The sequence below is a fragment of the Trematomus bernacchii genome, unplaced genomic scaffold, assembly GCF_902827165.1.
Source record: "Trematomus bernacchii unplaced genomic scaffold, fTreBer1.1, whole genome shotgun sequence".
Lineage (NCBI taxonomy): Eukaryota > Metazoa > Chordata > Actinopteri > Perciformes > Nototheniidae > Trematomus > Trematomus bernacchii.
Genome location: NW_022987593.1, coordinates 2,800,762 through 2,823,058, shown reverse-complemented (window position 1 = coordinate 2,823,058; position 22,297 = coordinate 2,800,762). Strand labels below are relative to the sequence as shown.

Below are 22,297 nucleotides of genomic sequence, written 5' to 3'. Positions count from 1 at the left end.
AAAAATAAAGATTTATGTTTTTAATGACACGTGTTTAACAAAGACTTCATATTTATGGGATGGTTCTGTCTCATAAAGAGAAACCACAGGATTAATTTATCAAACCACAAGAGCCAGATGGATTTGACTGTATACTGGACCCTTTGTTGCAAGACAATCTAAATAGGACCAGTAATTCCATAAGATTTTCTGATAATAATCTCTGTTATTCCACGCTCTGGTTGCCGTGTTTTCAGATCTCTCCTCCTTTCTCCCCCTGAATCCGCCACGCTACATTGGTTGCCTGGATGTTACACTTCAACAGGCTGCCTGCTGCCGATTGGCTGCAGCTGCAGGAGGGCATGGAAGCTCTCTCACCAAAACAGACATAAAAGGCAGCGAGCGGGATCAGACACAGAGAAGCATTCAATGAGCAACTTTGAGGAGCTTTAACAGAGAGCCCCTGACAGGTGAAACAAAGCAAAGAAAGGAGCTCACGGAGAACAATCACAAGAAACTGCAGAAGGGGAGAATTTCAAGGAAGGCTATTTTTAAAAAAAAGGTAGAAATCTATAACAGGTGTTGATATTTGCAGTGTTACAGCAATTGTAACATTTCTTTCCTCATTTTTGCCCTCAAATAAAAAGTCCAAAAAAAGCAGCATGTCTCTGGAGGTGAAGGAGAAGACCCACGTGCGCCTGGTATTTCTGGGGGCAGCAGGAGTGGGAAAGACAGCCCTGATCCAACGCTTCCTCGAAGACACATTCGAGCCCAAACACAAGCGCACAGTGGAGGAGATGCACAGTAAGGAGTATGACATTGGTGGGGTGAAGATCTCCGTGGAGATCCTGGACACCAGTGGCAGCTACTCCTTCCCCGCCATGCGCAAGCTCTCCATCCAAAACAGCGACGCCTTCGCACTGGTGTACGCCGTGGACGACCCCGAGTCACTGGAGGCTGTCAAGAGACTCCGAGATGAGATTCTGGAGATCAAGGAGGACAAGTACACACCCATCGTGGTGGTGGGGAACAAAGTGGACCGGGTGAAGGAGCGTCAGGTGTCCAATGAGGAGGTGCTGTCCACCGTGGAGATGGATTGGAACAACAGTTATCTGGAAGCTTCAGCAAAGGAAAACGCCAATGTGGTGGAGGTGTTCAAGGAGCTCCTGCAGCAGGCCAACCTCCCCTGCCGCATCAGCCCCGCGCTGAGAAGACGCCGGGAGACCTTCCCCAAAGACACCAACTTGCGGCCGCCCATGAACAAAACCAACAGCTGTATTTTGTCATAATGACAGACAGAGGGGAAGTGCCGTTTTGTTTCATGGAGGGCCAAGAGATGAGAGCACTAGTCAAATGCTGCTGGCCAGAGAAAAATAATCAAGCTTGGACTTCAGTCGGTGGAGACCAAGGAGACTGAAATTAGTGATCTTTGACTGGCAAGGACTTTTTTCAGGGGTCACGATAAAAAGAGGAAAAGAAACTGAGGAGGTGAACGGTATGAAGACTGATCAGACTGCCAGTGGAAAGATGGAAGCTGTGTTTATCACTCAGTTCTTTACTCGATGTAATGTTGTTGCAGCTTATTTGGTGACATGCTGCTGGTGTGTAGATCAATGTATCCCTCATGGATTTTGAATTAAAATGTTCACTCAAGGTTTGGACTGTTGCTAACACACTTTTTACTGAGAGAAAGTATGTTGTTTAACGTGCATAAGTTGTATGTCTCATGTAAATTGTTTTAAATTTAGCAATTCAGTACTATGTAGCACATTATGTTTACAGTTGTTGTATTCGATCTCAATTTGCCATTGATAATATTATTTGTTTTTTAAATGTTGTAAAATGCAAATGTAAACGGTTAATGCACTTCTTATTTTTAAATTACCATTCAAAAGGATGTTTTTTGTTTTTTACCATGGCATTTTTTCACAAATGTTATTATTTTTCGCTGTTTATTTGACAAATGTATGTTGAATGTGGATCTAAATGTACAATAAAAAGATATAAGCACAAAGAAAGTGAATGTTGTTGTTTGAAATGTATAGATGTGTAGGTTCTATGTAATGGCATAGGAAAATAGTTCAGTATTAACTAAATAATTCTGTGAAGGAGGTACGTTTTTTTTAGGAGTAAATGATAAATCAACATTTAATCCCTCAACACATAATTTCTTTAAAGAAATCAGAATCACATTATATAGAATAAAGACACAACATGAATAATAAACCTCAAGGTCATGAACATGTTGCACTTATATTATATATATATAAAGTACTGTATTGTAGGACTGCCGTCATTTTGACTGTTATCTCATCAAACTTAAATATTTTTGATTAACATCCTTATTTACACAAAACTGAATTTTCAGAATACATTTAAGAGCTGCGTTTTTCATCAGTAGGAGATCATTCTGCAGAGGGCAGCAGTCACTTTCGATTCAAAATGTGTGTGAGCAAACAGATTTCCCCAGGCAACAGATGTTCTGATGTCCTTTCAGGCAGAAGCAGGAAGGATAGGAAGACACACAAACAAAATGAAATAAATGACAGTAAAGATTAGAAGCATCTACATGTCAATGCAATGCACGTGTTCGAGAACTGTGAATATAGATTATTGTGGGGTTGGGTCCCAGCACATTCACTTTCTGCTCCATTGCATCAATTGAGTCTTAAAATGGAACCAAATAAACCAAGGTGCGCGGAGATTTAATCCCTGTTTTTTTTAAATATTAGATGAAATAATAAATGTGAAATAAACTAGTACATTAGTGTATCAAGTGGACTGAAATCCAGAGTTGGAGCTTTACATTTCTCAACCGTCGGCATCCTACAGTATTACAAGATCTCTGTCGCCATCTGTTGATGCAACACATACATTACATCCACTGAAACTACTGTAGTAATAGCTTAGTGTATGTCAGGTATTAAATGCTTTCATGTTTACCTTATTCATCTTGTAAAATACAGACTTCACTGCATAGCCTCATTAGTTAAATCAGCGATCTAATAACCAAAGAAATGAAGAAGATCATGCTATCATCCATAATGAATCGGTAGTGATTGGACTGACTGAAAGCATGTTTCCAAACTTTTGAAGAAGTCTATTGTGTAGCAGATGGCCTCTCTGAACCTTAAAGCGTCTAAAACATCATTGATAATATCGCAAATGCTTTCAACACCGCTTTAACTTCATGTGAAAGCAGGTGTGACATCCCAGTTTAACTGGCTCAGTGCCTGAAAGGACAGCAGTCAAAGTTAAGCAAAAAGAAGCGTTGAAACATTTGAATATGAAATAGTTCAGCAGAACTCCAACACAAAACGGATCATGGTGCAGTTCCTGAAAAAGCTGTGCATGGTTCCCCTAAATGAACCTGTGGAGCGGAGACAGTTGAAGTGCTCAGGTTGAAGCACCCCCCCCCCACCACACTCCATTCCATCAGATAAGACTGAACAAAGTTTCCTGTTTCAATTTGAGGAAGTGGCCTGGTAAACGTTTGCGGACAGTTCCTCTTTCAGTCCGCATTTAAACATTCTTCCGCTCTCCACTCATGTTCAGTTGCAAAGGGAAGGAGGTGTAGAGGCTCTTCAGTCACGCAGGTGTGTGGATTTGTTATCTCGAGTTCTACTTTCATTTACATTTGAGATGGATATTTGGAGGATTTATGGACACTCTACAAACACAACTTTAGTATTACTGTTATTAGCATTTAACGGTCAGATTTAAGCTGCAGTAATGGAAGCCATTTACATTTTTACGTCTCATTTTCTCAGATGTCTTCGCCCCTGGACTTGGTCAAAGCTCCTCAGCAGAATAAGAGACTCTGAGGCGCTTAGAACAAGTTCAGGGTCCTGGACAGAAACCAGCAGGATTATTGAAGAGTGTGTGATTAAATGTCAGTAGATTCTGCGTTAAACTAAGTAGTAAGTGTTTCCTGCTTCTGGGGAAGAGTCAAAATAGCTTAAAAATGTGTCACATTACTATTTTAACTCTGGCTGAGTCTTAGTGGGGCATGTGTCAATGTGTAATATTTATATTTGTTTGTGTTATATTTGATGTGTATTAGTCATCTTCTATTATTATGAATAAAGTAGTCATTATATTCCAGTCAGAACTTACATTCGGAAAAAAAAGTAATCAAAATATAATTTGACTATTTAATAGTATGTTGTTAGTGTCAATAACATATTGTATACCCATAGTATTAGAGAATAATGACTATAATTGATTACCTTCTGCATCAAGCTTTAAATATTATCCACCATCTAATTATTTTACAAGGCAAAAGGTTCATTTTCATTCTGTTAGCACTAATTAGTTGTTAACTGTTTAGACACACGTCACACGCAGGATTTATTTTACTATCAAACCTGGAACCCTGGCTGCGTTACACAAAACGTTTCCTACACCATACTTCCTTATACATTCTGTACTGTATGTCCTTTAGTGCATCTACTGCAACCGTAAAATGACAAAACTCATCATGCAATGCAAACTCTTTAGGTTAAGCATTTCCATCTAACTGTCTGAACACTGCAGGATGATATGTAACGTGTCTCCATGCTTCATAAAGCAAGCAGCCCTAGCTCCGACTGAAACTGCTACTGAAAGCTTCGGCTCAGGTGTGAACCCACTGAACTGCACATTTCTGACAGTTCCACAAATATCTTCACACTTACAAAGAAAAATGCAAATGATGTGTCTTACTGCCACCTGTGCTACTTTCATGTACTGTATACCAAAGTGTTTGTCATTTTAAATCCATATGATAAAATAAAAAAAGAGAAAAAGGTAATTCACCCAAGAATAATAGTTTTATTTGCCAAATTCTTCAGCTGACTGAGAGGATGCACGTGATACATTATGTTGTGCTATATATGTTTTCAGATGGTGGGAAGCATGTGTTAGTGAAGTGAAACAGTTTGCATTGTGTGTACAGTCCCATTATGTATCTTATCAGAGGATTAAAATAGAGTTTGACTTGTCTAACAGTGAATACAGTCAGTTTCTGCCAACATGTTATCCGTAAAACAAACAAGAACAACAGGTTAAAGCAGAAACGCATTAATCTTGGTCATCGGTGTGTGTGTGTGCTGGAATGTAAATGCAAGTGTGTGTGTTGCCTCAGTCATCCACAGCGATGTTGCGGAACAGATAAGCCATGGACTCCCCGTTGTGGGTGCGGCGGATGGCCTCAGCCAGGATCATACTGACGTCCACAGTCTTGATTTTTGGACACTGAAGCTTCTGCACCTCGTGAGGCACGGTGTTGGTCACCACCACCTGGAGGCGCAAAACAACAGCTCAGTGACAAATCAAGAGGATATTCCACTGTTCAAGTCTGTCTGTCATCTGGTTTGTGTTATGAGCAATGGAACTTTTCTCTTGCTGAGACAATCAAGACACAAAATAACCATTAATGACATGCATCAAATGTCATATATTGATTATGAATAAATATGGAGGGATACATCACAAAACATTTGCCTTTGTTCAAAAAGAAAATCAATATAAGCAAAAGAGTGATTTGCAGAGGTGATTTAGCATTTTTTTTAACTTTTGAGGCGGAAGGCTAAATGCTGATCTGTAGTGTGTATATGTTCTGGAGTGATGGGAAAGCATTGCATTTGTACCAAATTAATTAATAAAGTTTACTGAATGTAGGTCAATGTTGTCCTTATTTTTAAATTCACATACATTTTTCAGGCACTTTAGAATGTAAACTTCAGTGATAAGACCCGCTCATGATTTTACCTCATCGATGGCGGAGTCCTCCAGTAGTCTGGGTGCGTCTGCAGACAGCAGGCCGTGTGTCGCCATGATGTAGATCTTGTAGGCTCCCCTCTCCTTGAGGATTTCTGCTGTGGCAACAAAGTCCTCCACATCATCGATGATGTCATCCTGGATAATAATAATGGACACATAATGGGTCAGGCATCACACAATGAAGTGTGGAAAAAACAAAGAAGCAATAAGTACAATTCCTATATTTAGATTGCTGGAATATTAATGTAAAGTTTAAGGATGCAATTTGTTGGGTGACAGCGACATGAATCTGATAAGGTACAAAGATCACATACTGTATCTGTAACACTGTAATCTGCCCCTCATTGGAAGCTATGTAATCACAGAACCCCACACAACTGCCACATATTTTGTATAATCCCTAACTTTGAAGGATTAAAATGTGAAACCGTCACTTACACTTAACAATACAATAAAAGTTTAAGGTCTTACAACAATGATGGCAATTCTGCCTCCCACGTCTCCAACAACAGTGATGGGGGGCTTCTCCTTCGCCATCATTACTGAAAGACACATATAAAGGAATGTTACTTAAAAGAGGAAAGGAATTGAGGTCTATCCTGCAACACCAATCAGGAACAGATCATTGAGGTCAGGTTCATTTAAGGAAGATTGGGTTTAAAAACCTGCAAACATCATGCAAACGCTCTACCCCAGCAAGCTTCCAGGCTACCAGCTACCAGAGCACCAACTCAATGACTGCAGTCCACTCAAGAGCTTTGAGACAAAAGTTATCTGTGGGAGAAATTGGTGCTGAATTTGAATCAAGACTCAAATTGATTTAGATGATGGTTGCTTTGCTGTAGCAGTAAATGGACCAGTGGGTGTAGAGCAGAGACTCTTTTAGAAACCACTGACCAGGATCAAAGATGATTTGGAAACAAGTCAAATACCATTTTTGACACTTTAGAGTATTGATGTTGCCAATACAATGATGTGTCTAATGCCCCCCCAATTTGAAGTCTATCAACCCTGCATGCATATTTAAATATAGCAAGTACTTGAAGGGGTTTCAAATATATTTTTGATCCTGGTCTAGAACCTGTCACATCTGCCTTTGAGGGTCCCGCACACTGAGGCTCTGACCACGCCAACAAGCTTCTTCCAAAACAACATCAGGGCACATTGAGAGCTCAGTTCCCAAATCCATCACAAGACCATCCAGCAAGGCATCTGTGCAGAATCTAAAATATGAAAGGTTTTTAACAGTTACAGATGTGGGAAAGAAAGGAAGGAAAGCAACTAGAATCCAATTACAAGGATTTAGTTTTTGAAACAAATGAGAATCAAACTGTTTCTGAGTCACAACAAACAGCATCAAGCAAAAAAGATGTAGAAACATGAGCAGGATTTTTAAAAAACACATCAAGAATTTCAGACATGGGTATGATCATTGCCATGATGTCTTGTGAAGCAATCGGTGAGACAATTTGGAGTTCACACTGATCAGAATGCCGAGTTAAATGGAATTTGATAACCTAAATCTACTAGGCGAGTTATTAAGTAATTTTTTTTAAGGATTTCACGTCTGCAGGGACTAAAATAACGTGACTTAAATCGTCCATGTCATATAATAATAATCATTATTCTTGATTTAGCAAGAAACAAATTCATTTCAACTGAGATCTGTATGAGACTGAGGGCTTCCAACAATTATCATTGCACTGATCCAAGTATGTCTTAGTGTTTCAGGACAGACCGACTGCTTTTAAAAAGATGGACACATGTTTTTTCCCTTTCCCTTGCTAAGAGAAATACATACAAAGCCGTGGACACTGTGGCAATCCAAAAGCAACATGATGGCTCAAGAGAGAGAAAAGTCTACTATGGCATCATTCTTGTATGTAGCCTGGATAAACATGGGCCCGCCATGTTTAGAGTGCTACATTTCCTCATTCTTTTTTGCACAACTAGTTACATTAAAAGTTCAAATGAAAAACATCTGAACATTCATTCATAGAAAAGATTTGTTGATGAAATGTGCTGGCTAAGAAAAAGTTATCTTTGATTTTGATTTCTAACGATGGGGCCGGCATAATGTAACTGTAACCACTTTCATCGGATCATCGTCACTTTGATTTGTGAATGTTTAGATGTGAAATTAATTGGAAGCTCTTAGCAACTCATTCAGTTATTCCATGCGAGGGAGGCATCAGAAGGAAGCACGAATGGATTCAAGCGTTATGATCCTACTTGGGAGCTCTAAGCCAGGATATGAAGATTGACGTCTCCTCCCTCCGCCAGCTAAAGACAGGATGGAAGAGAAAGTATTAACACACAATTAAACGTACAGCAGCAGAACCATACTGAGCAAAAAATAATGACACAACATTCTTCAAAGGAGACGGATGTAAATCCCAGAGCAGCTGCAGTTAGGATGAATTGACATTTCACGTAATTGAGGCATGTATGGAGGCAGAAAGAGAGAGAGAGAGACGGCTGGAATTAGTGTGATCCAGCTCCTGCTGGGGAGGAGAACGCTGACATAAAACATATCTCCAAGTCAAGAAGGGGAGAAGGAGGAAGATGAGAAGAGAGAATACAGGGCAAGATGAGAAGAGCAGGGAAATAAATCCAGCCGAGGAAAAGAAAGGAGGCGATGTCAGTCAATGCCTGCAGTATTTCACAGCTGGCTACGACAACGCCTGCGGAAGGGCAGACCTAAGCGCGCGTGTGCGTGTGTGTGTGCAGGGTCAGCAGGGGCATTACTCTGGTCTTAAGCTGGCCATTTAAGGCAGCTTGAAGAGAAGACTGATGCTGTGAGCCACAGTCAGCCCTGATACTGGATCTCACTCAGAGGTATTTGGGTTTTATCAGGACTATTAAAATAAGAAAAACAATCCCAAGACATCTGTTATGCTTCACGATTTAGTGAACTCAACCTGGGCTTATGATTTATTTGGCTTCGGACACATGAGCAGCAGCTGGCCTTCATGCTTGTTGCAGTCTTATGAGCACAAAGCTTTAAACTCAAGCTCTCTAATCTGGCGGAAATGTAGAAATGTAGCTCTCCACGACCCACACCAGAAGCACTGCACTGGCCGGCAGTTTCTCTTTATTTGGCCAGGACAGGTCAGCCGGTGCCAAGAAGCCATGTACCATGCAGTTTGTTATAAAAGCACATTTCCTGTTTGCAGTTGAACCATTTGAATAAAATCCATGCTTGGGATAATACAGTTGCAAATGTTTGTGTAGATGAGCATATAGCTTTCCCCTTGCATACATTGTAGTGCGGAACCTCTCATGGAAGAGCAGGTTTGGAGGAATATGTACACGTAAGACAACATTAACCTGAAAGTCAACTTTGTTTACACACAACCAGTAATAAGTACACAACCATTCATAAAACAGGTGTTCTTCAGCAGGATGTAGCTGTGGTGCGTTTCTTACATGGCAGCTCGAGGCCGGTGTGTCCCGGGGTGGTGCGAGACAAGGGCGGCGGAGATTGTCGTCCATCAGGCATGTCCAACTCTGAGTGGTGGGCTTCTCCGTGCATCACTGCCAGGCCCAGGCGCAGCCTCTCAGCGTAGGACTGAGCTCTGAGACAGACGGACACGGAGACACGCAAGAGTCAACGGCTGACAAATGCAACACGTTCAAACAGGCGAAAAAGACAGTGGGAATGGGAAGTCAAAAGCACAATAACAATGTGACAATGAAGATGGACAGCAGGAGAAGTGATGCCTTCCTGTTGAACAGAGAGAGGCAACTAGAGAACTTAGTGACTGGGCTGTCTTGTTACCTCTTGGCAGATGAAGGGGACCTGGCAACAATTACAGCATTCCTGTAGTCTGGGATCTGAGGAGAGAGAGACATTATTTTCAATGCTAAAATACAAAAGTGACAGTTGACCTGACATGATAGTTATACAGGGTTTCCCACACATAGACTTTACTTGGGCGGGCCGCCCAGGTATATTAACGTCCGCCAAAGTATATTTCACGACCCATTTAAATCTTTTGTGATCTGCGATCGATTAACTACCCCTCCTGTACCTGTTCGCTCTGCTATCGCGTGACGGATCTGCTTTATGCGCTCTGCAGTAACTCCGCTCTGCAGTAACTCAGAGTTCATAAGCGTGCTCCACTAGTACCCCCCCCCGGTTCTAGGCTACCACCACAAGTATATTTCAGATCTGTGGGAAACACTGTATACTATTTCATTTAATTTCATATTGTACTTAAAGGTAGGGTAGGTAAGTTTGAGAAACCGGTTCGAGATACACTTTTTGTTATATTCCATGGAATGCTCTTAACATCCCGATAGCAATGAATATCTTAAGTGCTTTGACAAAAAAATCCATAAAAAAAATGTCATCTGTGGAAGCCGTAATACTGTAAAAAGCATGACCAATCATTTTAGCCGGCCCGGCTAAAATAACTGGATGGCCTACCTGCCTGTCAGCCTTCCATCTGTGCACAAACTTATCTCGTGCCCTCATTGGTCATGTGTGCGTTCGTGTGTGTTGGAGGAGGGGCTCTATAAGGAAGTGGCAGATTTTCTCCGGTTGTGTATTTTCAAATTCTAGCGATCTCGAGCCGGTTTCTCAAACTTACCTACCCTACCTTTAATGTATAACATGTCTCTATAAACACACCATACCCGGAAAGGAGCAGGGAGAAGAAAATAATCCTATATGACCTGCCCCTTTCTAGAAAAATAAAAAATAAATAGAAATATATGGTCTGTCCTTCATATTTTCTTATTCACAGCCAATCATAACAGTATCGCAGGAAAATAAAATAAAACGTAGTTCCCCCTTGACAGTTAACGGAAAGAAACAAAACAACACCAAAACATCACATGTACAAGGAAAAGTTCAACACCCTCATCTGAATCCTACTGGAGTAGACGGGGGGGAAAGAGGCACATAATAATAACTGTAAATAAAGTTGGAGGACAGTAGGAGGACCCCATGGTTGTTGTGAAACTCTGCCTCACCTCCTCCTGGATGTACTGGATGAGGAAGGGGGAAGCTCTCAGGTTGTCAACGGGGAAGCTGAAGAAACCCTGGATCTCTTTCTGGTGGAGGTCCATGGTGATGATGTGGGTTAGACCTGCAACACAAAACACATATGCCTCAAGTTCAGAGCAAATGTCTGCAGTGTTTGAAGCACAAAGAACAGCTGTCCCTGGAGACAGAGAGATATAAGTGGGTAATTATAAGTCTTGGGAAAAATAGTTTTAAATAATGTGGGGTGCAATTTAATACAGCTCCTGGCCTCAACCTAACACATTAATAATACAACAGGACTTTTACAGTGTTTAATTTATACAGGGCTCTAAGTGGACATATTATTTGCAGCTAAAGCATGAAGCAAACCTCAAGACTATTTGAAACCCAAAAAGACTGGACAAACCACACATAATTATTTTAATGTACTTGCACATATACTTTAGTCTACAAGGAACAAACGTTACTTCTGGTAAAATAATCCAAAATAAAATATGACTGGTCAGTTACAACTGGAGTTGTGGTGTTACACAACAATGTGGATTTTGTAAGATATGTGTTGGTTTCTAAATGATGGCAAAATAAAATGACAACCCAGAGTCCGTACCAGCTTTAGCTAACATGGATGCTAGCAGCTTGCAGACGATGGACCCCCTCTTCCTCATCTTGCACTGCTTGCTGTAGGGAAAGTAGGGAATGACCCCGATGATGTTCTTGGCACAGTTAGTCTTCAGAGCGTAGGCCATAACCAGCAGCTCCATGATGGCCGTGTTGACATCCCTGAGAAACAACACATTCAATTCAAAACATAGAACATATCACATTTCATCTAAATAATTGTCAACCCCATATCTACTGTAAATTAAGTAAAGTAACCTAATCATGTGCCCTTTTATTAGACTACATCTTAACCAGCTTTTTATCTTTGCCAAAAATAACTTCAAAAGTGAATGGCTAATGTAATAATATTGATCAAGTTATAACAAAGAACACACACATATTTCTGCAAAACATGACCTCAATATACAAAGTTATGTCCAGAAATGTAAATCAATATCCCAACTGGCTAGAAACCAAAGCTCTGTACTGTGGTGTTATGATATAATGTGTTGTTTGTTATTTTGTTGACGAGGACAGTTTCACTACTTTAGACAGGCAAAGAGCTGTTGGTGTAACAGGACACTGCATGTTACCATCCTGAAACAAGAGATCCACTAGTTGTGTCTCCAACTGTGACCTCTGCTTACCTCTCAGAGCTTCCTCCTTTATCACAGTAAATAACCAACATGTTGCTTTGTTTCTTCTTCACTTGCTGCATAGTTAAACATCATTTGGCGTTACACCTCCCAGGCAAAAGTATGCTACGTGATTCTTAAATGTGAAATAAAAAGACAAACTTACCAGGGAAACTGAACATAAATTAGACATTGTTTAACCTGTTTCAGATATTTTCCTAATATGACAAATGCATATACTTCAATGGCGAATTCGTTATGTGAATGCATCACAATTTTAAGAACATATTTAAGTCTCCTTCAGTCATTGTCATATAAAGGATACTCATGCATATGCCATGTAAAACTACAGGGGGATTCAGATGGAGGTTCATGTACATTTAAAACAGTGCGTTAATAAACCATACTTTTATAGCTGCATTTTCGTTGGCTACTTGGTGGCAGACATTTGCCCTTGCCGACCTGTTACACATCCATCAGACTCAGACTGACACAGCGCTAAATGCTGATTTAGAGTCGTGTTTCTGGACAATATTTACTTTTATTTAAGATTATTTTGCCTTCACCATGTCCTAAGAAATATATGTGAGTCTTTAGCTTGCTAGATTCCCATTGTTAACTTTTTCAGTCTGTTGTTTGATGTCTAACTTTTTGCTGAACAACTTCTTAATGCTTCTGGAAACGAGATTGATAGAGTGCTAAACATGAACTTTATTCAAAGAAGCTTAATAAAACCTCAGTAGGTTTTCATAAACTTCTCTGAGGGTTCATAATATTACACATAATGATATGGCTGTTAATATAGAACCTTAAAGTATCCATCTTGTCTCACCTGGGAATGGTCTGAATGATAAAGATGTCTTGTCCACGTACAGACTCTTGCACTTCCACTTTGGTCTCTGAAAACAAAACAAACAATGAAAAAAAAAATTCACATCGTTCATATCATGTAAGTTCAAGAGCAAAGTCTAAACCACAGGTTATTAATCTGACATGCATTATGGAGAAGAGGAAATAAATCAGCCTTACCCGAGTTTGACCCTTGATAAACCACTGACTTGCCCAACTCTACACCCAACCGTCTGGGAAGAAACAAACGGGCCAAAGTGTTAAAACAAAAACACACCCTTTATGTTTTCATTAATTGAAGTGTGTGCATTTAGTGTGTACTAGACTAATGTTTTGTATTTGTGTTTTCGAACAGCAGGTTTTTAAACACACATAACGACTTGTTTAAGAAAATTAAATGGTCATTTTGATAATCCGTTTATATTAAAGACATTTGATGGATCATTAGTCTATTGATGAATTAGTACATTCACTGAAAAGCTATTTTTTTGAAAAGCTAATTAATTGATCAGATTTATTTCAGCAAAAGCACCAAACATTCTCTGGTTCAAGCTTTTAAAATGTGATTTTGTGTTTCTTTTTTTACCTTTTTCTTTTGGGGTTTGGAAAACAAGACATTTGAACACATCAACTAGAACTATAAGCAATACACGTGTCATTTAATATACCAGACAAAAATATTCAGTATAAAAGACAGACTAATAAATAAATAAAAAGTAGTTGTTGGATATTTTGGGTGCGTGTGCAAGCTATGACCTGCAAAGCGTACATTCCCCAACTTCTAAAATGCATCCCATTGACTATAAAACGTCAAGGTTTAATGAGGTTCAGTAGTGTAAACATGATCATTTGTTCAAACATCCACAAAAAGCATTGGTATTGTTGATATTTTGACTCTTAGTGCAGAAAAATCCTGTTGCATCAAGTCGAACTCTGAACGAGCCCAGGCACCAAATATACTAGACAATTATGGTGTTGATTAAAAAAAACAGTTCTTCAACAATGCCAACTATGAAAAGGGCTTGGTTTGGGGGGGGACAGTGGAAGGCTAAGTACCTGCCAGTTCACTCATTTATATCCTGTTAGACAAGACAGGCGTTTCTGTGTAGCCTCGCCCTGTTTACATCCCTCAAACTTGTTCAAATATTCAAATAAATGTCTTCATCGAGTGGCTATGGTAGAATTAAGTAGACAAAGAATCATGTCCAAGAATAATAATGTCACAACTAGCTTTATATTAGTCATTTTCAAGGGACTTAAATGTGGTCCTACAAATAATAATGACTTAAGTTCTCGGGGATATTACACACAGTGTAGTCACTACATGCACAACTACATGAGTAGATTCAGAACATTAGTTTGCTGTGTGCTCATGTTGTTATTCAACCTTTGATCAACAGGGAAGCTCTACTTGGCCCCAGAATGGCAACATAATCACCCATAATAATGTTCTGTAATGTTGCAAAGCAGCAAAAGCTAAGAAAGCTAAGCTAAAAGCTAACTTTTCGTGTGAGCAGTGCAACTTATAATCAGCTGTCAAAAAAGTTAACAGGTTTTGGGAAAAGAAATGGCTGCTTGCAGATTTTATTGGGAAAAAACACAAGAAGAAATTGGCGTTTGCAGGGCTGTGTTTCAGAGTCCTTATTAAGACAACAAAAATATACATCTTATTGTTATTGTTTATTTACTTATTGCACAAATAGGCTCCTTTTATCACAATGATTCTCATTGACAGGTCTTTTGAACTTCCCAAGCCAACACCCAGAAGACAAAACCCCACATTAGGATCATCTAAAACACAAGTGTCAAACTCAAGGCCCAGGGGCCAAATCAGGCCCTTGGTGGATTTAATTTCGGCCCGCAGGATAATTTCTAATTACTATTAGATCTGGCCCGCCGGTATATTGCACGCACACCTTCACTCAATCCTGAGGAGTTCCTCAGCTCAGAGCCTGACCCCAAACATTGATGAACTTGCACCCAAGATGAGATGCCAAGTATCTGGCTTGAACTAGCGTCACAGAGCAGCAAACTGAGTTTCAATGGATGTTTGTAAATGTAATCATAAGAAATGAAGCTGCAGTTAGAGCCATAAGAAATGAATGCAACTGATTATTTAATGTTTAATGTTGTTTTTATAGGCAATCATTTAAGCTTTGTTAGTTCCAGGTTTAATATGTACAATAAGTTCATTTCAATAAGTTCTGCAATAAACATTGAACCAGTCCGGCCCTCGACTAGTACCCATTTTTTTATTTTGGCCCACTGTGTATTTGAGTTTGACACCCCTGATCTAAAACAACACATCCTTCAACTTCATGCTGTGCATTGTGTTTTTAGTTTTAATCTCCCATGACACTTTTAAGGGAAACAATGATTCAGGATTTAAACAAAGAATCATAACAATGCCAGGAGAAAGCTGATGTGTTTGTGCCAACATTTAATCTGTTGAACCTGGATCATGTCCATTCCAAGATTATTAACAAGATGATTTACTTGTAATAGCAAGATAGGCCATCAAGGGAATCCAACTCCTTGTGTGTGTGTGTGTGTGTGTGTGTGTGTGTGTGTGTGTGTGTGTGTGTGAATTGAACAGCAATAAATGCAAAGCAATACACACCCACTGGCCTCGGGTCACCTGCAGCTAGACTCCCAGGAGTACTGTCAGGGACACGGCAGGTAACACAGAAAGGCCAAACCTCAACATTACAGACATGAAAATACAATTATCCTTTTGTTACTTTAAGGTAAACGTCACTTACTCGGTGATCTTCTTGGCCAGCTCGATGCAGGCGGTGGAGGAGTTAGCAGAAAAGACACGGTACCCACTTCTTGAAACATTCATTTTCCTATAACCGTACGAAAGCTTGGGGGTTTGAGAGTAAGGGAACAAAGACTTGTGACCAGCAAAACGTCTAATGGGAATAGGCCTATTGCGTTGAAATCAACGTGGTAATTGGTTGCGTTTCACCAAAACCGTAAAACTAGTCCGTAATTAGCTTACCTGAAAAGCAGTTTCCACACTAAAACCTAAACTATTGGTTGGTTAAACTTCGACCAGATGCACTTTAAAGTAAGGAAATATAGACCTTGCTAAAACTGTGTTAAGCTGTAATGTATATAAACTAAAACAACAAAGCGCACATGCCCCACATGTAACGCTGGAGCAACTCTCGTGCTCGTGTTAGCAAATCAACAACTATCTTTCGCATCGACCAGCACTACACAAAAATCCCCTACAGCAGATGGGAAGCTGGGCTCTGTGTTTCCATGCGGGTCACTGACTTTTTATCGTCTCCAGAACACAAACTCCGGTTTATGTTACCATGAAGACGAACTGAAATGTACCACGAATTATCTCTAGCGCTGCTACAGTGTATTAACTTCGAAACTCCGCTGCTAGCATTAAATTGTTGCTATACTGTAAACTTTGTAGCAATGCGGTGGCAGCAGGGGAAAAAACGCCACGAGCACACGTTCATTGGGTGGAAGAAATGAGGGAGTGACTTTGAAGAGAGCCAATCGGAATCCAGAGCGAAACAACACAGAATCTAGAGATGTATTTCTGACCAATCAGTGTGTGAGATTTGTATGACCTCAAATTAAAGGGCAACGACCAAAATATATGGTCCTGGTGAGTTAATTTTCCTAAATGTATCCAGATAGTGTGCTAGTGATTTAAAGCGTGTAATACTGCAATTATTTGGTTTAGGTAATATAGTGTACACACCCAAAAAGTAAGTAAGAAAGAAGTAGTATACTCCCAAAGGTAACATCAGTAAAAGTGGTGATAACACTGTGAAATACTGGATTGGATATTATCAGAAAGATTGTTCAATATTCCCTTTTGTATTATTATATATATTTGAATGTTAATATGTACAGTATTGGTACATTATTAAGGAAAAATATAATGTGGGCAGTAAGTTGAGGTGTACTTTTTGCACCCTTTCAACAGTTTCAACAAGCATCCTATTACCTGATAATACTGTATGTTTGTGTGTAAAATCTGAAAAATAAATATAGTGGAGGAATACATAAAATACAGCCCTCTTGAATCGAGTAAAGGAACTACTTTAAATTAGCATGAAATGCTATGGCAAGTGTCTAAGATGGAATGCCAACCAAAACATTTCCAATCACACTTTGTATTATGTAAATGAGTGTAGATGCTATTGAGAATTGTGAATCCACACAAACATAGCTTTGTTTTTAATTTATTTTCAGAATAGAAATTAGTAACTTTTTCTTTACATTCTTTCCTTGTATACAACATCTGCTATGCTATGAGAACTTGGAAGAAAAATAACATTTATATGAACAATAAACAGAAAGTCACATGTGATAAAAAGTAGATTATGTAATATTGCAAATGCATCTAATGACAGTTAACTGGGTGTAACACATTCAACTGAGGACATACATTAGTCTCAAAGCTAACTTATAGCAAAAATAACAGTTATTGACATCAGTTAAAAAAAAACGTTTATAGTTTTTATACAATCTATAGAATATGGACGCCCATTTATTGGCTTTAATTGCAGTATAAAAGTGCCTTCATGTCAATGTGCGGTAGATTCCCAGTCAGAGACATTTTCTTTAGTTTGACTTCAATTTAACCAAAATCTATTTGAAAAAAAAAAGTAGTGGCTAAATGAAGCATATATAAAGTCATTTATATAGTAAATGCTAAAGGGTTTCAAAAGATAGAGCATCCTGTTAACATCATTGTCAACTACAGGAATAAACAACTTTCCTTAGTTGTTCCTCAATTCAGCACCACAAAAAGCTGTCTATCACAGTGTGAACAAAACAACATAACAACAACCCGGGGATCCTGCCCGTCTGCCAGATTTGGCTTCACCGATTCGGATCGACACCTTTCTGCATTCCACTCCTTAGGCAGCACCTCTATTTCTTTAAACAGGTTATGCCATGAGGAAGAAAACAAAGGGAGTTTGTGTGTATCAATATGGGTCAGCTCAGTGAGGCTGGCAAATATTGCAGCTTGAAACACTGTCTGCAGATTGCTACTTTGTGCACCAAACACACTTACTGTACAGTTAGTGCCTAGACACTCACAACATTTGTTTTGCTGTTGTGTCATCAGCCAATCCTGTATTACTGCCCTCCATTTTATTTGGTTATTTTACAACGACCTGCATTTAACAACCTACAATTATTGATGTTTTCACTTCCCTTTCCGAGGTTTTCTTCCGCTTTTAAGCAATCAACCATCGTTTTTTCAAATATTGCTTCGGCTTCTTTTAAAAAGATGGCATTAAAATGCAGTTGGTCAGCTTTTCAGCACCTTTTCTTTTAACAGGTCCAAGATGACCTGCCGCTCCTGGCTCTCCAGCTCAAATCTCCGTTCTCTCTCTTTTCTCTCAGCTCCCAGACGCTCCCTCTCCAGACTGATTTTACCTAAGAACAAAAAAAGGGAAATTAAATCTGTGATTCAATGCCATTTAAAATTATGACAGCATACCAGTTCAGAGAATCTTTTATCCTATTAAATGGACATTGTATTTTCCTGAATTACTTCACTGTCATTGATATATGAGATGTTCTTTCTTAAAGTGTAATGGTTCCTATTTTCTTTAGCTGCCCATATCTCAGATTTTGAAAAATGAAATAAAAGATTATTTAAATAAATATTCTTTGTTGGTGTTAGTTTAGTAACAATTCCCTCCTAAAAAAGAAAGACAACTCAAAAAAGGCGGGACATTTTTGACCCCTTTTAGTTACAGTTGATATCATTATTACTTCATCTGAAACACCTGCAACCAATTTTAGATCAAAAGTACCCAGTAATACCTTTTTGTTATGGATACTCTAAAAGTAAAAAAACATTTAAAAGGAAAGCCATAAGACAGTGTTGAATTTAAATAATACGACAATATTTTCGAAAAATCGTACTCCTTTGAATCTCCAGCTCCTCCCGGCGCAGGGAAAGCTCCTCCTCTCGTAGCCGCTGCTCGGCTTCTGAGCGTTTCTCCAGGAAGCTGAGGATCTCAGAGTAGGTCTGGCAGCAGCACTGGCAGGGCCGCTTGGCTGTGGGCGCCGCTGAGAGCTCTGCCATCTCCTCGCGGTCCTCTTCTGGTTCTGTTGTGACAGTAATAATGTAAACATGCACATATTTCTGAAGGGACCAGACAACTACAACATCCATGAAGCTGGCAGGGAGAAATTACTGAAGGACACATGGGAAACACAAACACTTGTGTGCACAGGCTTTTTAACTGTTGTAGACATGATGTTACCTGACTTGGGTCCTGTCCTGTCTTGGTTTCCGAATTAGTTTTTACCTGAAGTGTGTGTTTGTGTGATGGTGATGTTGGGTTTGTCCTGCTCAGGTAGAGTTAGTTCTTCGAGGGCTCGCTTTCTTAGTTCATCGTTCTAAAAATAAATTAAACATCACATCGATAACATTAAGAACATTGAGAAGTAGAATTATAAGCGCCAGCAGAAACTTTTACCAACAGTAGCCGTATACGTTCTTATAGTGATGTCAATACTAGAGTTGTTGTAGCAGCAGTATTAGTGGTAGTGGTAGTGCTGTATCGTCAGATTTGGAGTTAAATTGTGACTGAATGCCACCAAGAGGAAGAAAAGGGAAGTGGTAAAGTAGTTACAGAGAACATAACAAATATCCGTTGACTTCAATGTCCTACTACTCTTGTGAAACCTTAGTTCCAATTACAGTATCAGAAAATAACAAATAATCAAAGAAAAAAGCTGCATTGACTCTAGTTGATCAGATAATGGGCATCCTGACTCTAACCATGTGTGGAGTGAGTTATATGGATTAAAATAAAAAGGTGCGAAGCAAGCTAAAACATGTTGTGTAATATATATCATCTGAGACAATATTGACTCTACCATTGGTTCCCAGAGAGGCATAAAATAATATCAATGGTCAAATGTGTATTAATAGACAGGAAAATAAGAGAAAAGTGCTATACTTGTATTATACTTTAGGGTTTTCTCTAAACAAGCTATTTTCTTATGTGGAATTCTGGATATTTTTGTTTCTTATGGCCGCTTACAATTATTCAGATAAAGTGCTCACTACTTACATATGCCACGTGAATATGGTCTTACAATGACATTGCTTCATTTTAAGGGGTTACAAGCTTAAAAGGTTTGGAACCACTGGACTTTAAAGAAATATTCTCTCTTTTGAATATTCCTGTCAGTCTTTGAAATCATTATAATTGAGCTCAATTGTCCTTGGCTGAGAAAATGTTATGTAACTAAGAATTACTGCTGTATACTGCAATATAAAGGGATTTCCGCTCAAACCTGTGTGATGTGTAACATATGAAGTTGATGTGCCCGTCTAAACAAGCTCTAGAAGCATCCTCTGTAAAGATACATCTCTTGTTCTGGTAGTGTCACATCGATTTAACTTCTCTTCTCAGCAAACAAACCCACCTGGTACTTTGTGTTTTCCCCGCCGGCCAGAAGCCCCTTCTCCGCCTCCAGCTCCAAAACCTCATGGAGCAGGTCTTCCTTTTGAGCATACAACCTCTCTGTTCCAAATCTGAGCATACCAAAAGCACACAATCATTAAACTTCAGTTTGTTTCACATCTTCAAGTCATCACACATGCAGATATTTACTAAGGAAACATTAACGTTTACTCCTAGCGACTGAACCAACCTGCGCAGACTGGGGAAGTCTTGCTTCTTGTAGTAGTCCAGCAGCAGCATGGTCCTCTCTCTGCACCTCCTGGCGTCCACCTCAAAGTTCTCATCTTGTAGAGCTGCAGTGATGATCTCACCAACACGGGCCCAGATCCGTCCTGATTGAAATGAATGAGTTTACAAAAGTATGAATATGTAGTATGGAAGAAAAGGGCCATTCACTTTGTAGCTCATCACATGTTCCTATTGATTGGTCCCTGTTGTGTGATGGATTTCTTGTGTGATTGTTGGATGGTTTAACAAAATAGCAAAGAACACACTTAGGTAATAATAAACCTTAAAGTTGCTATTATTGTTTTACATGAATATGGTTTGTATCCCCATTTGTTTTGCAGGAACTGCAGCTCTCTGCATCTAAAGAGTTGTTGATTGTTGATTGTTCTTTTAAAAACAGGAGTCACCTGGCTCCTTTGAGGCGAAGGGGTTCTGGGCGATGACCTCTCGCAGAAGGATGATGTCATGACGAGCTGAAAAACGAACCTGGCGCTTGCGTGGAGCTGTGGAGGTGCCGGCGAAGGAAAACCCTGAAGTTAGGAATAGATACTGCATAAAGTCATACTTTGAAATACAGTAAAGTGAAATAATGAAAATAGTACATTATTGACATTAAGGGTCTAGTTCCTAAAAAGTAAGTTAAAACACACAATTATATAATAATAATAATAATAATAATAATTGTGTTATCATTATTATTATTATTATTATTATTATTATTATTATTATTATTATTATTATTATTATTATTATTATTATTAACATTACAGGTCAAGTCCTATACTTGGGCGTATGTTAGTAGTGCTTTGATTCTTATTCACCTGAATCATAGCTTACGGTCTTTAATACAAACTGGGGAATATTTTACAACTTCATTACTACCATACAACAAACCAGATGCTAAAGTACTCTGTACAATGACAATAAAGTTTAAAATGCTGACTAATAGATGTTATGTTGGAGAGTAAGTATGGCCTGTGTTCTCGGTGCAGAGGTAAATGTGACAGCAGTTTCAGTTGCAGGACTGCTGTTTGACAGATGACAGCAGCTCTCTCACGGCTGAGCTCCTCTGTGTACAAGTGCCAGCAACCTGTAATCTGCAGCTACACGAATGTACACACAGAAAAGGGAACAAATAGCCTGTAAAACACTGATAGCCGTGTACACAGAGGCTACAGCACGTACAATGCCGGACCACGCGTCAGAGGAGGAGGAGCATTTGCGCACGAATCGAGAGAAGCACCAAACGCCGTTCAAGAGATGTTAATATAAGTGGTATAAAGGCGGTTTGACGTGGAGCTGGTCATGTATCTCACCGTTGTTGATCGGTAGTTCCACCACTACCCGTTCCATGTTTCTGTTCGGTGCATCCGGGAACCGGCTGACGCGCACTGCACACGTCCAGTCACCAGTACAGGTTCCCTACTGACGTGTAACTCAACTTGGCGGAAAACCAGATTCTGGCAAGACAGAGTACCGCTCTTCACTTTCAGTGGCACTTACTCCATTTGGCCACAAGATGGAGCCAGAGAACTGCTGTTCAATGACCCTGAAGAGGAAAAAGTACCACAAATCTTCCACTGGTAATTAACTCTTCAGTGAGACGTGTTTCCACAAACAATGGGAATGATTACATTCACTAAAAAAGAATGGCCCCTCAAGGTTACATTTCTAAAAAGATTCAGACTCTGAGAAAAGCAAAGATTCAAAATTCAAACCTTATATATTTATATATGTGCAAATATAAAAGTACATGAGCTCTTGTGAACAGTGTT

At 39.4% G+C, this 22,297-nt stretch overlaps 3 protein-coding genes across 6 annotated transcripts; 1 reads left to right on the top strand and 2 right to left on the bottom strand.

The window, feature by feature from the left end:
- The first annotated feature begins 412 nt into the window (after window positions 1–412).
- On the top strand, window positions 413–1,984 carry LOC117482214 (GTP-binding protein Rhes-like). Its single transcript, XM_034130238.1, has one exon. The coding sequence runs from the start codon at window positions 642–644 to the stop codon at window positions 1,266–1,268; it is 627 nt and encodes a 208-aa protein (XP_033986129.1). The 5' UTR covers window positions 413–641; the 3' UTR covers window positions 1,269–1,984.
- A 2,784-nt stretch (window positions 1,985–4,768) lies between these two features.
- Window positions 4,769–16,281, bottom strand: LOC117482135 (phosphoribosyl pyrophosphate synthase-associated protein 1-like). Of its 3 annotated transcripts, XM_034130129.1 has the most exons (12): window positions 15,582–16,281; window positions 15,440–15,480; window positions 13,000–13,052; window positions 12,803–12,869; window positions 11,343–11,515; window positions 10,723–10,838; window positions 9,524–9,579; window positions 9,172–9,320; window positions 7,975–8,025; window positions 6,214–6,284; window positions 5,731–5,877; window positions 4,769–5,259 (listed from the first exon to the last, which is right to left on the bottom strand). In XM_034130129.1, the coding sequence occupies exons 5-12, from the start codon at window positions 11,494–11,496 to the stop codon at window positions 5,101–5,103; spliced, it is 903 nt and encodes a 300-aa protein (XP_033986020.1). In that variant the 5' UTR covers window positions 11,497–11,515; window positions 12,803–12,869; window positions 13,000–13,052; window positions 15,440–15,480; window positions 15,582–16,281; the 3' UTR covers window positions 4,769–5,100. The 3 variants fall into 3 exon arrangements, with proteins under 3 accessions (XP_033986020.1, XP_033986017.1, XP_033986018.1); XM_034130126.1 differs by lacking the exon at window positions 15,440–15,480; XM_034130127.1 differs by lacking the exons at window positions 7,975–8,025; window positions 15,440–15,480 and having other exon boundaries at window positions 15,582–16,280.
- Window positions 16,282–17,029: 748 nt separating this feature from the next.
- On the bottom strand, window positions 17,030–21,934 carry si:dkey-45d16.4 (scaffold attachment factor B1). Of its 2 annotated transcripts, none has more exons than XM_034130205.1 (7): window positions 21,839–21,934; window positions 20,930–21,052; window positions 20,485–20,626; window positions 20,257–20,365; window positions 19,128–19,218; window positions 18,739–18,924; window positions 17,030–18,243 (listed from the first exon to the last, which is right to left on the bottom strand). In XM_034130205.1, exons 1-7 carry the CDS (start codon window positions 21,873–21,875, stop codon window positions 18,116–18,118), a joined length of 816 nt encoding a protein of 271 aa, XP_033986096.1. In that variant the 5' UTR covers window positions 21,876–21,934; the 3' UTR covers window positions 17,030–18,115. The 2 variants fall into 2 exon arrangements, with proteins under 2 accessions (XP_033986096.1, XP_033986097.1); XM_034130206.1 differs by having other exon boundaries at window positions 20,930–21,025.
- Window positions 21,935–22,297: the final 363 nt, after the last annotated feature.

Bases quoted from the DNA above. Each gene is read 5' to 3' on its own strand.
- LOC117482214 (XM_034130238.1), top strand. From the start codon at position 642: ATGTCTCTGGAGGTGAAGGAGAAGACCCACGTGCGCCTGGTATTTCTG.
- LOC117482135 (XM_034130126.1), bottom strand. From the start codon at position 15,664: ATGAATGTTTCAAGAAGTGGGTACCGTGTCTTTTCTGCTAACTCCTCC. The intron at 13,053-15,581 runs GTAAGTGACGTT...GTTTCTTCCCAG, and splicing joins CTGGCCAAGAAGATCACCGA to ACGGTTGGGTGTAGAGTTGG. The intron at 11,516-12,802 runs GTGAGACAAGAT...GTTGTTTCTCAG, and splicing joins ATCATTCAGACCATTCCCAG to GGATGTCAACACGGCCATCA.
- si:dkey-45d16.4 (XM_034130205.1), bottom strand. From the start codon at position 21,875: ATGGAACGGGTAGTGGTGGAACTACCGATCAACAACG. The intron at 20,366-20,484 runs GTTGGTTCAGTC...TGGTATGCTCAG, and splicing joins GACTTCCCCAGTCTGCGCAG to ATTTGGAACAGAGAGGTTGT. The intron at 18,925-19,127 runs GTAAAAACTAAT...CTGTCACAACAG, and splicing joins CACACAAACACACACTTCAG to AACCAGAAGAGGACCGCGAG.